This window comes from Thrips palmi, unplaced genomic scaffold (assembly GCF_012932325.1).
Source record: "Thrips palmi isolate BJ-2018 unplaced genomic scaffold, TpBJ-2018v1 HiC_scaffold_1, whole genome shotgun sequence".
Classification (NCBI taxonomy): domain Eukaryota; kingdom Metazoa; phylum Arthropoda; class Insecta; order Thysanoptera; family Thripidae; genus Thrips; species Thrips palmi.
This window is the reverse complement of record NW_023144620.1, coordinates 11,348,473-11,360,181: the sequence shown is the minus strand read 5'-3', so window position 1 is coordinate 11,360,181 and position 11,709 is coordinate 11,348,473. Positions and strand designations below refer to the sequence as shown.

General features: G+C 57.0%; 1 protein-coding gene across 1 annotated transcript; it reads right to left on the bottom strand.

Moving 5' to 3' along the window:
• Nucleotides 1–599: 599 nt before the first annotated feature.
• Nucleotides 600–7,187, bottom strand: LOC117644070 (uncharacterized protein DDB_G0290685-like). The gene is made up of 5 exons (XM_034383259.1): nucleotides 7,019–7,187; nucleotides 4,903–5,195; nucleotides 2,852–2,917; nucleotides 1,802–1,984; nucleotides 600–1,675 (listed from the first exon to the last, which is right to left on the bottom strand). Exons 1-5 carry the CDS (start codon nucleotides 7,110–7,112, stop codon nucleotides 875–877), a joined length of 1,437 nt encoding a protein of 478 aa, XP_034239150.1. The 5' UTR covers nucleotides 7,113–7,187; the 3' UTR covers nucleotides 600–874.
• Between the last annotated feature and the right edge of the window lie 4,522 nt (nucleotides 7,188–11,709).

Here is an 11,709-nt window from a genome sequence, read left to right as displayed (position 1 = left end):
TCTGTGTACATGTGTGTGAAGAGAGGTGTGTGTGTGTCTGATACACTATTGAAAAATCGACGGCTTCTCATTTTTCATAATTGTTGATAAAGAAATTGTGTGTGTGTGTGTGTGTGTGTGTGTGCGCGCGCGCGCGCGCGTGTGTGTGAGTGCGTGCGCGTTGCACTGGCTCACCCTGGCGACGGGAATGCGCGCGGCTTGGCTTTCTCTGATGATGTGTGTTCGGGGTGACTGAAAATACCTGCGCGCCCGTTGCTGCCCGCCTGCTCGGTCTGGGCGGTCCGGTCGGGCGCGGCCACGCTGAGGGCCCCGCGGCCCCGCGCGAGGCTACTTCTTTACTTGCCTCCGAGGAGGCCCCCGCGGCCCCGCGGCTCGGTGGCCCCACGGGGACCCGAGACGGCTTTGGGCGTTGGCCGGGCGGCGGCCCGGAGGCACTCGGAAAGGACAAGAGCCTTGTCCAAGACAAGGGGGCGCGGCGTGGCGCGGCGGGAACCGTCAGCCTGCAGTTTTATGCCCTTCGCAAAATTTTTGAACCGTTTGAACCTAATTAATCGCCGTCTTTTCATTTCCCACAATTATTGATGCGTAAAACTGAACTGTAAAAGCAAACTACAAAAGCATTTTTATTTCGTTAAAAAAGTTACTTAAAAACATAACAAAAATATGTAAAAGTTTTTCTAACAGTGGCTGCTCTTCGTCTCGTCCGCACTGGGTCGCGGTCCGCTGCACTGTGCAGACCCCTGTGGAGAGGCGAGGGGCCGGCCACACTTTCGCCGACGGAGGCAGTTGGGTTGCCTGTTGCGAGGGGCAATGGAGGGTGGAATCGTTCAGGCAAAGGTTTTCGTGTATTTCGAGCGTTTTTCATCCCGACACGCTACGGCCACGATCCGCCGCCAAGGTAGGAATCCCTCCCTCCCGGGTAGGAATCCCTCCCTCTAGGGTTGCCACCCCCATCGCCTGGGTAGGAATCCCTCCCTCTAGGGTTGCCACCCCCACGGCCTGGGTAGGAATCCCTCCCTCTAGGGTTGCCACCCCCATCGCCTGGGTAGGAATCCCTCCCTCTAGGGTTACCACCCCCTCCGCCGTGGAACGCGTTGTTGTCCCCCATGAAGGCGTCCTCGTTTCCCCAGAAGCCGTCCCCGTCCCCCAGGTACGAGTCCGGAGGTCCTGGAGGTCCAGGAGGTCCTGGGGGTCCTGCAGGCCCGCGTCCTGGGCCGCGCTCCCCGGGAGCCCATCCCGGCCCCACGTCGGGGAGCCTGTCGCCGTCCCGGGGCCGATCGCGGCCTTCGTCGGGCCACTGCGGCAGCTGCGCCCTGCCGCCGGGGTCCTGCCGGTGAGGCGCGTCCTCGTCCTCCTCCTCTTCCGGCTGGCCGCCACCACTGCCGTCCCCGCTGCCGCCGCCGTCGTGGAGGTCACCGATGATGTCGGTGTAATCAGGGGCGTGGGCGTGGTGGTCGTCATGGTGATGATGGTGGTCGTTGTGATGATTGTGGTGGTGGTTCTGGGGGTGGGTGCGGTCGTTGCGATGGTCCTGGTGGCCGTTCTGGCGGTCCTGGTGGTCGTTGTGTTGGTCCTGGTGGTTGTTGTGTTGGTCCTGGTGGTTGTTGTGTTGGTCCTGGTGGTTGTTGTGGCGGTCCTGGTTGTTGTGTTGGTCCTGGTGGTTGTTGTGTTGGTCCTGGTGGTTGTTGTGGCGGTCCTGGTGGTTGTTGTGTTGGTCCTGGTGGTTGTTGTGGCGGTCCTGGTGGCCGTTGTGGTTGTCCTGGTGGTTGTTGTGGCGGTCCTGGTGGCCGTTGTGGTTGTCCTGGTGGTTGTTGTGCTGGTCTTGATTGTTCCTCCGCTCGCGCCGTCCGGACACATTCCGCCGGCGTCGCAGCATCATGACTTCCTTGACGGCGGCGTCCTGGGCGCCGCCCGGGAAGACGCCCTCCATGGAGGAGAGGCTCGCCGAGAAGACGTCCGCCTTCCGTTTGCGCCGGACTACGGCCTGCCGGGGCAGAGAACACGCCGATTGTAACGCCTGTGAATCTCAGGGTAGGCAACTCGATGCGCGGGTGAGCGATGGGTTGCCTACCCAGCGAGGCGCTCTCTGTACAGAAGACCGGTGCCGGCGGCCAAAACTCTAGACGCGTTTTGAGCTCTAGAGTCGCTAAATAAGACTTGAACCGAAAGAGTGATCCTACCAACGGATTCTTCGTTCGAAGAACTATCCATTGGTGGGGTCACACGTTCGGTTCGAGTCCCATTTGGCGTGGAGCTCAAAACTGGTCCGGGATTTCGACCGCTCCCAGCGGCGTTCTGGTCCACTCTGCGCAGGTTGACAATTTGGCAAAAGAAGTAAGCCGCAAAAAAAAGTCCAATTTCGACACCTCCTCGGAACAATCGGCTATCTCCAAAGGGAGTGCAGACAAACGGCTATCTGTGAAAGTGCTGCAGACAAACGGCTATCTTTTTGACCCCCTGCAGACAAACGGCTAACTGTTTTCTCCACTTCCCGAGTTTGGATACTTATATATTTACAATCAATTGAGCCTGTCAAATTTGACCTTATCCAACAGATGTCAAAAGTTTGTCAGAGCAGATTGACACACAACATGAGTCTGTCACGTGCGTCTAACCTGAGAAAAACTCAAGGAACCCGGCCAACCCTAACCTCTCCCGAAAAGTCAGTTAGCCGTTTGTTTGCAGGGGGTCAAAAAGATAGCCGTTTGTCTGCAGCTCCTTCACAGATAGCCGTTTGTCTGCACTCCCTTTGGAGATAGCCGCTTGTTCCGACGAGGTGTCGATTTATTTTCATGCAAATCAAATAATTTTGACAAGGAAGTTTGCGCAGCTGGTCCTACCTGATGCGTACCTGGGCCTGGAGCTCGTCCGGCAGCGACATCAGACGCCGGCCGAACCTGGCGGGCTCCTCGTCCTCCTGGTGGAAAACAAAACACATTTAAGTAAACTTATTACCAGCACCAGCTTTTTGCTTTGGGCACCATATTGTTGATTGCAGCTATCGAATGCAGCCTAAGTGCAGCCTAAGTTGATACCCGCACAAAATTCTTCCGTGCATTCCTGGCTGAAGCTAGAGCAGCGGTTCTCAACCTTTCTCGGCTCGCGACCCCAAATTTGAAGCCAAAAATTTCCGCGACCCCCAGGAAAAATTTCGCGACCCCACGGGACCCCTCCTTTAACATGCCACGGCGTCTGATCCGAGGCGGGCATTTTGCTCTCTCAACGGGCAACTGGTCTTTGGACCTTCCTTTAGCATGCCTTTGTTGCGGAGTGCAATTATCAGTCTTAGTTTGGGAGCAGTATTGTCTCAAAGTTGGCCAAAACGCTCAGAAATGTCTTTGAAAAATCGTGTTTTGGGCCGATTTTAAGCAGCCACTGCGTCTGATCCGAGACGGGCATTTTGCTCCCTCAACGGGCAATCGGTCTTTGGACCTTCCTTTAGCATGCCTTTGTTACGGAGTGCAATTATCAGTCTTAGTTTGGGAGCAGTACTGTCTCAAAGTTGGCCGAAACGCTCAGAAATGTCTATAAAAAATCGTATTTTGGGCCGATTTTAAGCAGCCACTGCGTCTGATCCGAGGCGGGCATTTTGCTCCCTCAACGGGCAATTGGTCTTTGGACCTTCCTTTAGCATGCCTTTGTTACGGAGTGCGATTATCAGTCTTAGTTTGGGAGCAGTATTGTCTCAAAGTTGACCAAAATAGTCACAACGATTTTTCAAAGACACTTGCGACCGTTTTGATCGACTTTAAAACAATACTGCTCCCAAACTAAGACTGACAATCGCACTCCGTAACAAAGGCATGCTAAAGGAAGGTCTAAAGACCAACTGCCCGTTGAGGGAGCAAAATGCCCGCCTCGGATCAGACGCAGTGGCTGCTTAAAATCGGCCCAAAATACGATTTTTCATAGACATTTCTGAGCGTTTCGGCCAGCTTTGAGACAATACTGCTCCCAAACTAAGACTGATAATTGCACTCCGTAACAAAGGCATGCTAAAGGAAGGTCCAAAGACCGATTGCCCGTTGAGGGAGCAAAATGCCCGCCTCGGATCAGACGCAGTGGCTGCTTAAAATCGGCCCAAAACACGATTTTTCAAAGACATTTCTGAGCGTTTCGGCCAACTTTGAGACAATACTGCTCCCAAACTAAGACTGATAATTGCACTCCGTAACAAAGGCATGCTAAAGGAAGGTCCAAAGACCAATTGCCCGTTGAGGGAGCAAAATGCCCGCCTCGGATCAGACGCAGTGGCTGCTTAAAATCGGCCCAAAATACGATTTTTTATAGACATTTCTGAGCGTTTCGGCCAACTTTGAGACAGTACTGCTCCCAAACTAAGACTGATAATTGCACTCCGTAACAAAGGCATGCTAAAGGAAGGTCCAAAGACCGATTGCCCGTTGAGGGAGCAAAATGCCCGTCTCGGATCAGACGCAGTGGCTGCTTAAAATCGGCCCAAAACACGATTTTTCAAAGACACTGCTGACCGTTTCGGCCAACTTTGAGACAATACTGCTCCCAAACTAAGACTGATAATTGCACTCCGTAACAAAGGCATGCTAAAGGAAGGTCCAAAGACCGATTGCCCGTTGAGGGAGCAAAATGCCCGCCTCGGATCAGACGCAGTGGCTGCTTAAAATCGGCCTAAAACACGACCCCAGCATCGCCGCGACCCCTTAAAAAAATTTCGCGACCCCGCTTGGGGTCGCGACCCTAAGGTTGAGAACCACTGAGCTAGAGTCACGTTGAATATTGAATACAAAACAACTGACGCAGACTGATTCCGAGAGTCGTTTTCGTCGCTCTGTCTCTCTCGCACTCATGGGGCATGCCGAATAGGTGCGAGAGAGACAGAGCGTCGAAAACGGCTCTCGGAATCAGTCTGTCAATGCGGCGCACCTGCGCGCTGCGGGCCTTCCGCACGGGCCGCGCGGTGGTCGTCGGCCTCCTCGGCGTGCTGGACCGCCCTGGAGGCTTCGTCGGCGGCTTCCTCGTCGTCGTTTTCTGCAGTGCCCCGACCAGCTTGGCCACGGCCGTCTTGGGCGGAGGCTTCGGCGCCGCCTTCTTGGGCTTGGGCATCTCCAGGAAGCCCTCGTCGGGCGGCAGCCAGTCCTTCGGGGTGCTCTCCTCGAAGCGCCAGGCCTTGACTCGGCTCCAGGCCGCTGGAGTCACGGCATTCTCCAGCAGGGGACCTGCAACGGCACGCTCTCAAAATGTGGCAAAGGCCTTACAAAGAAAAGTGGTCAGTCAAAGCGAAGTATTCAGATCATACGTAACAATACCTCGTAATTTCGTGACCCAAGCTAAATAGTTTGTTTGTACCCTATATATGCTCGGCTCAAAACACTTTATTGAGATTTCAAGCGTGTAGGTCTATGCCTCCGAGATTGGGCTGCCAGGTCTCCCCCCCCTTCTCTCTCTCTCTCTCTCTCTCTCTCTCTCTCTCTCTCTCTCTCTCTCTCTCTCTCTCTCTCTCGCTCTCGCTGTCACTCACTCACTCACTCACTCATGGGGCGTTCCGTAAGGGTGTAGGAGAGACCGAACCAACCCGCTTGGAAGTCAGTCTGCTGGCAGAACGTGTTTTCGCGAGGGAGGAGAGGAGATGCGCGGGGCGTCGCTACCCCGCACCCACGCCCTGGAGATACTCCGAGCTTGCGCACGCAGCGGAACGAGCAGGGGGTATCGCCTTAGCCGTGGGTGCCGTCTCCCTGGAACCGTGGCGTTGCTACGCGTTGCTATCTGCAATTGAGGAGCACTTCCCCCGCGCGTGTACACTGTACAGTTCAGGCTGCACTTTCTTCTATTTGCAGTGACTGCGATTAATTTCGGCGAGACTCGAAAACCCACCAGACTCGTCCGAGGCGCCTTATCAGTGTGGTACTTTTCCCGAAGCGACGCGGGGACTACCGGGCGACTGCGCGGCCCGCGGCGGGCGGGAGCCGTCGGCGTGCTTATCAACGCGAAGCGCGCGCGGCAGGAACCACCATGACCCTGGGCGGCGCCGGCACCTACCGTTGCTGGCCCGGTAGAACGTGTCGCGATTTGGGCAGCGTCATCTCAAAGCTTAGAATAGGGAGACGTAAAGGACGAGGCGTACAGTGGGCCAGAAGACCGTTGCGGACAGTAGAGGGCGCTGACCCGCACGTCGCTGCGGGGCGTGGATCTGCGCGAACCCGCGCCCCGTAACCCTATTTTCTCTCTACTGAGGCGGCGAAAACTCTGGACGCGTTTTGAGCTCCAGAGACGCCAAACAGGACTCGAACCGAACGTGTGACCCCGCCGATGGATTGCTCTCTGAACGAGGAATCCATTGGTGGGGTCACACGACCTGGTTCGAGTCCTGTTTGGCGTCTCTGGAGCTCAAAACGCGTCTGGAGTTTTGGCCGCAGGCACCGGGTCTTCTGGCCCACTGTACTCCGTACCGTTTCAGCAAAATGGAACCCCAACCCAAACTTGGTCTGATCCTGGGACCCAGATGAACCCCTGGGGGTTCAGCTGGGGCTCAGGCTGAGAAAATGGCCGTCGAGGCTCCAAGGGGACGCGGGTCGGTCGGTTTTTCATGCCAACATTCATTCACTCGTTGCGACAATGTAAAAGGCCGTGAAAGCCCACTTTGATTTTCGCATTAGATTATCTCAACGACTATGCCACTATTCCGGGTACTGAACCCTTTTCTACGCGTGCGCACACACAACATACACACGCTCGCACAAATGCGCCACACTGGCACGATGCAGATAAGAGTCCTTTCGGTGGCAACAGCGGGGCTACCGCACAGTGGGCCAGAGGGCCGCTGGAGATTGGTCATAATGGCGGACGCGTTGCCAAACATGTAACCCCACCAATGGATTCCTCATTCGGAGAGCTATCCACCGGTCGGGTCACACGTTTAGTTCGAGTCCCATTTAGCGACTCTGGAGCTCAAAACGCGTCCGGGATTTTGACCGCCTCCACGGCCCACTGCGCGCACCCACTGCTCTGCTGGACGCACGGCGACGGGCTGTGGTGGACTCACCCGTCCGCGGTGGTGGCGCCCTGGTCGCCGCGGTCAGGCCCTCGGTGGCGATCAGGGCGCGCGCCAAGCCCAGCAGCAGCAGCAGCAGTCTCATGCCGTGCTCTCACGCTGTTTGGCGCATCGGAAATGAGCGAGACGCGTTCGCGGAGGCGTTCAAGAGGCTGCGCGAGCAGAGCCACCCCCGCAAGCCTTATCTGTCGGCGGCGGCGCCGCCAGGGAAGGCCACGGTCAACACCTTGGCGATGATGCGGTCGGGCACACCGCCAGACTGATTCCGAGAGTCGCTTTCGTCGCTCTGTCTCTCGCGCACCCAGTGGCCCCCGTAGGTGCGGGAGAGACAGAGCGACGGAAACACGACTGGGCAGTCGGCGGCAAAGACACGCGCTCCGATGATTGCCCGACGTTTGTCTTTACGTTTGCCGAGAGTGTTTGAGGATCGATGCCAGCCACGCGACGCGGCCTTGGCAAACTTGGGCAGGGTGAAGTCACAGTGAGGGAAGCCGCGTGGCTCAGTCTCTCAGGCAGTAAGTCGATGGCTATGACCCAGAACAGGGAAGTCAAAGTGACTTGGAAATGACCCATCTTTACGTCAATAAAGCCTTATGTTGACTTAACTCACCTTGTGATCTAGGATCGACCTCTGTATTTGCTGTGCTGTAACTCTAAAGGTACTGACGAAATTTTTTAAAAAATTATCTCAGAAATACATTTTATTTTGTAGAAAGTCTGGAAAAGTGAGGATTTGCTTATTTTTGCTACGTGTACCCTTGGGCGGCTGGTGGTTTCGCTGTTTCATATGCTCGAGTGCTGTGAAACTTGAGCACGGTCAACCTTTCGGAAAACAAACTCTCTCGACTCCGGCCGGGGCCATCTTTGCCCTCAACAAGGCACACTGTAGAGTCGCGAAACGGAATGGCGGTCTCGGGACCCCGCGAAAGCAGCAGGCCGCTTGCCATTCTTCTTCCATTACCGGCCGGACGAAGAGGACCTTCTTTGTTTCGTGTTCCTTTCCACGGTTCCTTGAACCACGCACAATAATTGACGAATCTCCGTCGGAAAAGGGGGGGGGGGCAGTCCGAACGCCGAATAGAGCGGCGAATCAAGAATCGCAAGGCCCCCGCTGGACACAGAGTGGCGTGTGCCGTCGCCGTCGCTCTGTCTCTCTCGCACTCCCGGGGCGTCTCGTAGGGGTGCGAGAGAGACAGCGCGCGGCGAAGCGCACTGTTGTTCGGAATGAGCCCGCCCCGCCGCGCGGCGTGGCGGCACACTGCAAGGCACACCGTGCGAACCCGCCGCCAAGTTCAAGAGCGGCCCGACAATGGCGGCGTCCCTCAGCCACTCCAGGGCCTCCGGCCGTCATTAGCATGGCCAGCATGAGCATGCCCGGCGCGCAGTGGGCCAGAAGACCGGCGGAGGCGCGGCCGAAATCCCTGACGCGTTTCCAGCTCCAGCGAACCGAACGTGTGACCACACCAATGGATTGCTCTCGGAACGAGGGTTCCATTGATGGGGTCACACGTTCGGTTCGAGCCCGGTTTAGCGACTCTGGAGCTCAAAACGCGTCTAGAGTTTTGGCCGCCGGCGTCGATTTTCTGGCCCACTGTGCTGCAAGGCCGGCATGGCCAGCGAGGCCCTGTTGTTGGCGGGGCGCGCCGCGACGTCAGGGTAATTGGCCGGCCGGCGTTCTCTTTAACGCGGACGAGGAGGAGGAGATACCCAATGACGCGCGCCGCACTCACACGCTGTCACACACACACACACACACACACACACACACACACAGAGAGAGAGAGAGAGAGAGAGAGAGACACACGCACACAGTTTCCGTCCGGGAATTTTCGGAGAAACTGTTCCAACAGTACTTTCCAGCCGGCGTGCAGACTCCGTCGCGCCGTCGTTGGCCGCGTCGTTCTCTGCAGGCGGCGCGCCGCGCGGATTGCTATGAAAATCGGAATGGCTTTCGAAACGTTTTCCGTCGCTCTACTTGCGGCCGTATTATCAGGCCGTGCCGTGCCGTGCCGCGAAGCGCCGCCCGGTGCCGTGTCGAGTCGCGTCGTGTCGTGCTGGCCGGTGTGTCGACACCGGCCGTGCCCCGCCGAGCCCCGCCGTGCACGCCCCCACTTTGATGCGGCAGCCTGCGGCCCCTCTGTCTGCGCTCCGCAGACTGAGTGGCGTCGCTCTGTCTCTCTCGCACCCTTAGGGGGCGCCTTACGAGGGCGAGAGAGACAGAGCGACCAGAACGACTCTCGGAATCAGTCTGATGCTCCGGCGTGCTCCGCGCGTAGGGATTCAGGCGCCCTACCGCCAAGCGCCAAGCCAAGCGCCGGGCCGCCACGCGAGGTTCTGGACCGGCGCTCAAATTGCCTTGTTAGGGGCACGGCGGGGCACGCCGTCAGGGCAGGCACCGCCACCTCCAGGTGCGTCAGCGACGCCTCGGGGGCGGCCGGGCCGGGCGGGGCCCACTAGGGCAGGGCGGGCAGCGCGTAGGGCTGTGCGGTTATTGGAATTCTAACCGAATAACCGGTTACCGAAATAACCGGATACTTTCCAGGTTAACCGGTTTGTCAAAATTAACCGGTTTTTAAAGAAAATCACAATAACCGGTTATTGCAATTTCACAAAATAACCGGTTAGTTTAAAAAAAAATGAAATTTTACGAAACAAATTGCGTGTAACACGATAGAATAATCGGGGCATTTAAAAAAATACAATTACCTTTGGATTATATACAGGTTTTTATTATCAAAATTAGAAATCTCCATATTAATTAAGTATATATGTGGTCTCCCGAAACAATGATGCAACTAAGCATGACGGAAAACCGGCTAACCGAAGGCCGGTTAACCGTATTTGCCGGTTATTCGGTTAACCTATACCGGAAAAGGCATTAACTTAACCGGCCGGTTAATGAAATAACCGAATGCAATAACCGGTTAACCGGTTAACCGCACAGCCCTAGCAGCGCGGGCAGGCCAGGGAAAGGCTGCCCCGTGGTAACAAGGCGGCAGCGCCATATGTGTGCATCGCGACCACGCCGAGGACCTATCTCAGCCACACCCCACTGTGGGAAAAAATCACAGTAAATCCTGTAGTGATTAGTACAGCGGTCACTGTAGTTCAGAGTACAGGATTTACTGTACTTTTTTAACAGAATCTACTGTACTTTCTACGGGATTTACTGTACCTCAGGAGTGGAGTACGGAATATCCTGTACCAGGTACAGTAGATACTGTAGCCAGGCACGGCAAAATCCTGTGTTCTGAACTACAGTAAATCCCGGCAAAAAAATTAACGGGATTCACTGTGGTTTTTTCGCACAGTGCCCCTGAGGGGTCGAAGCGCGGGTTAGACTAGTCTGACGGCGCGTTTCAGTCAAGCATTAAGTTACCGGTGCGCTTGAAAGGGAAGCATAGAGAAGTAAGTCCTCCTCGGATTTAGACTGGGGGAATTTGAGCGGATGAGGCCATGCTTCATGTCAAGCGAAAACTGACTTCTTGATACGCTTTTAATTTTACCTGTAGCCTTTTGTTTGCTTGATCAGTGGCTTTCTCCGGCTCTTTGCTGTCAACCGCACCAACAAGATCCCCTTGCCAAGCTGCAATGGACTTCGCACTCACCCAATCCCAACCCCTGCAGCGGGTGATCCGCATGAACGTATACCGATGTCAGTGGACTGATTCCAAGGGTCGTTGTCGTAGCTCTGTCTCTCTCGCGCCTATACTGGGAACGCCCCATGAGTGCGAGAGAGGCAGAGCGACGAAAACAACTCTCTGAGTCATTCTGCTGCCCGCGTCTCCTCGCCATCCTTCCAGGAGCAAAAGAGTGTGCGAAACACTGGCCGGACCGCCCCCGTTCAGTCTCCTGCACATTTTTTTCCAGTGTCACCTCACACCCGCCTTGCTGCGCCTTGCTTGGCCGTGCCGTGCGGCGTGCGCAGGGCGTGCGCAGGGCGTGCTGACTGGCGGTGGAGGGGCGCTGGAGCTGGCTAGCTGGCCGGGCTCTGTTCCGCTCCGTGCCGCCAACGGTGCCAACGCGGGGCAACGCGGAGCGACGCGTACCCAGCAGGGCCAGCGGGGCCACGGCGGGCACCCCGACACCTGCAGACCTGCACCAGTCCACGACGTCCTCGCCAGCCGCGCGCAGCCCGGCGCAGCAAGGCGCAGCCCGAGGCACAAGCAGTGACATTCGAGAAAAGTGATACCGCGTGTGCGCGTGTGGGTTTTGTGTGCGTTTGTGTGTGTGCGTGTGTGTGTGTGTGTGTGTGTGTGTGTGTGTGCGCGTGTGCCGGGGGCATGCGGCCCGCCATGCGCGGGGCAGGACCGCGGAGGCTGGACGCGGTCCGCTCCAGTTCCCTGTGTGAGTGATTGGCGGACCCCGCATTATGTCGACGACGGCCAGGACCACGCCGACGGTGACCTCCTTCAGGAAGATACATCAGCGGAGACGGCGGCGGTCGCGCGGCCAGTGCGTGGCCGGCAGCACGCAGTGAACGACGAGCTGGACGACGACGAAGTGCGAGGATAGCCGCCAGTGCAGTGCAGTGTGGATTAGCGCGACCTGCGTCACCGTCTCCACGACGTCCGCGACGACGTCCACGACGGCGCTCCGAAGTGCCGCCGGATCCCTCGACCGCCGTGGAGGCCCTCCAGGATTATTCGTCCATCGCCGAGCTCCGCGGCGGCGGGCGCCCC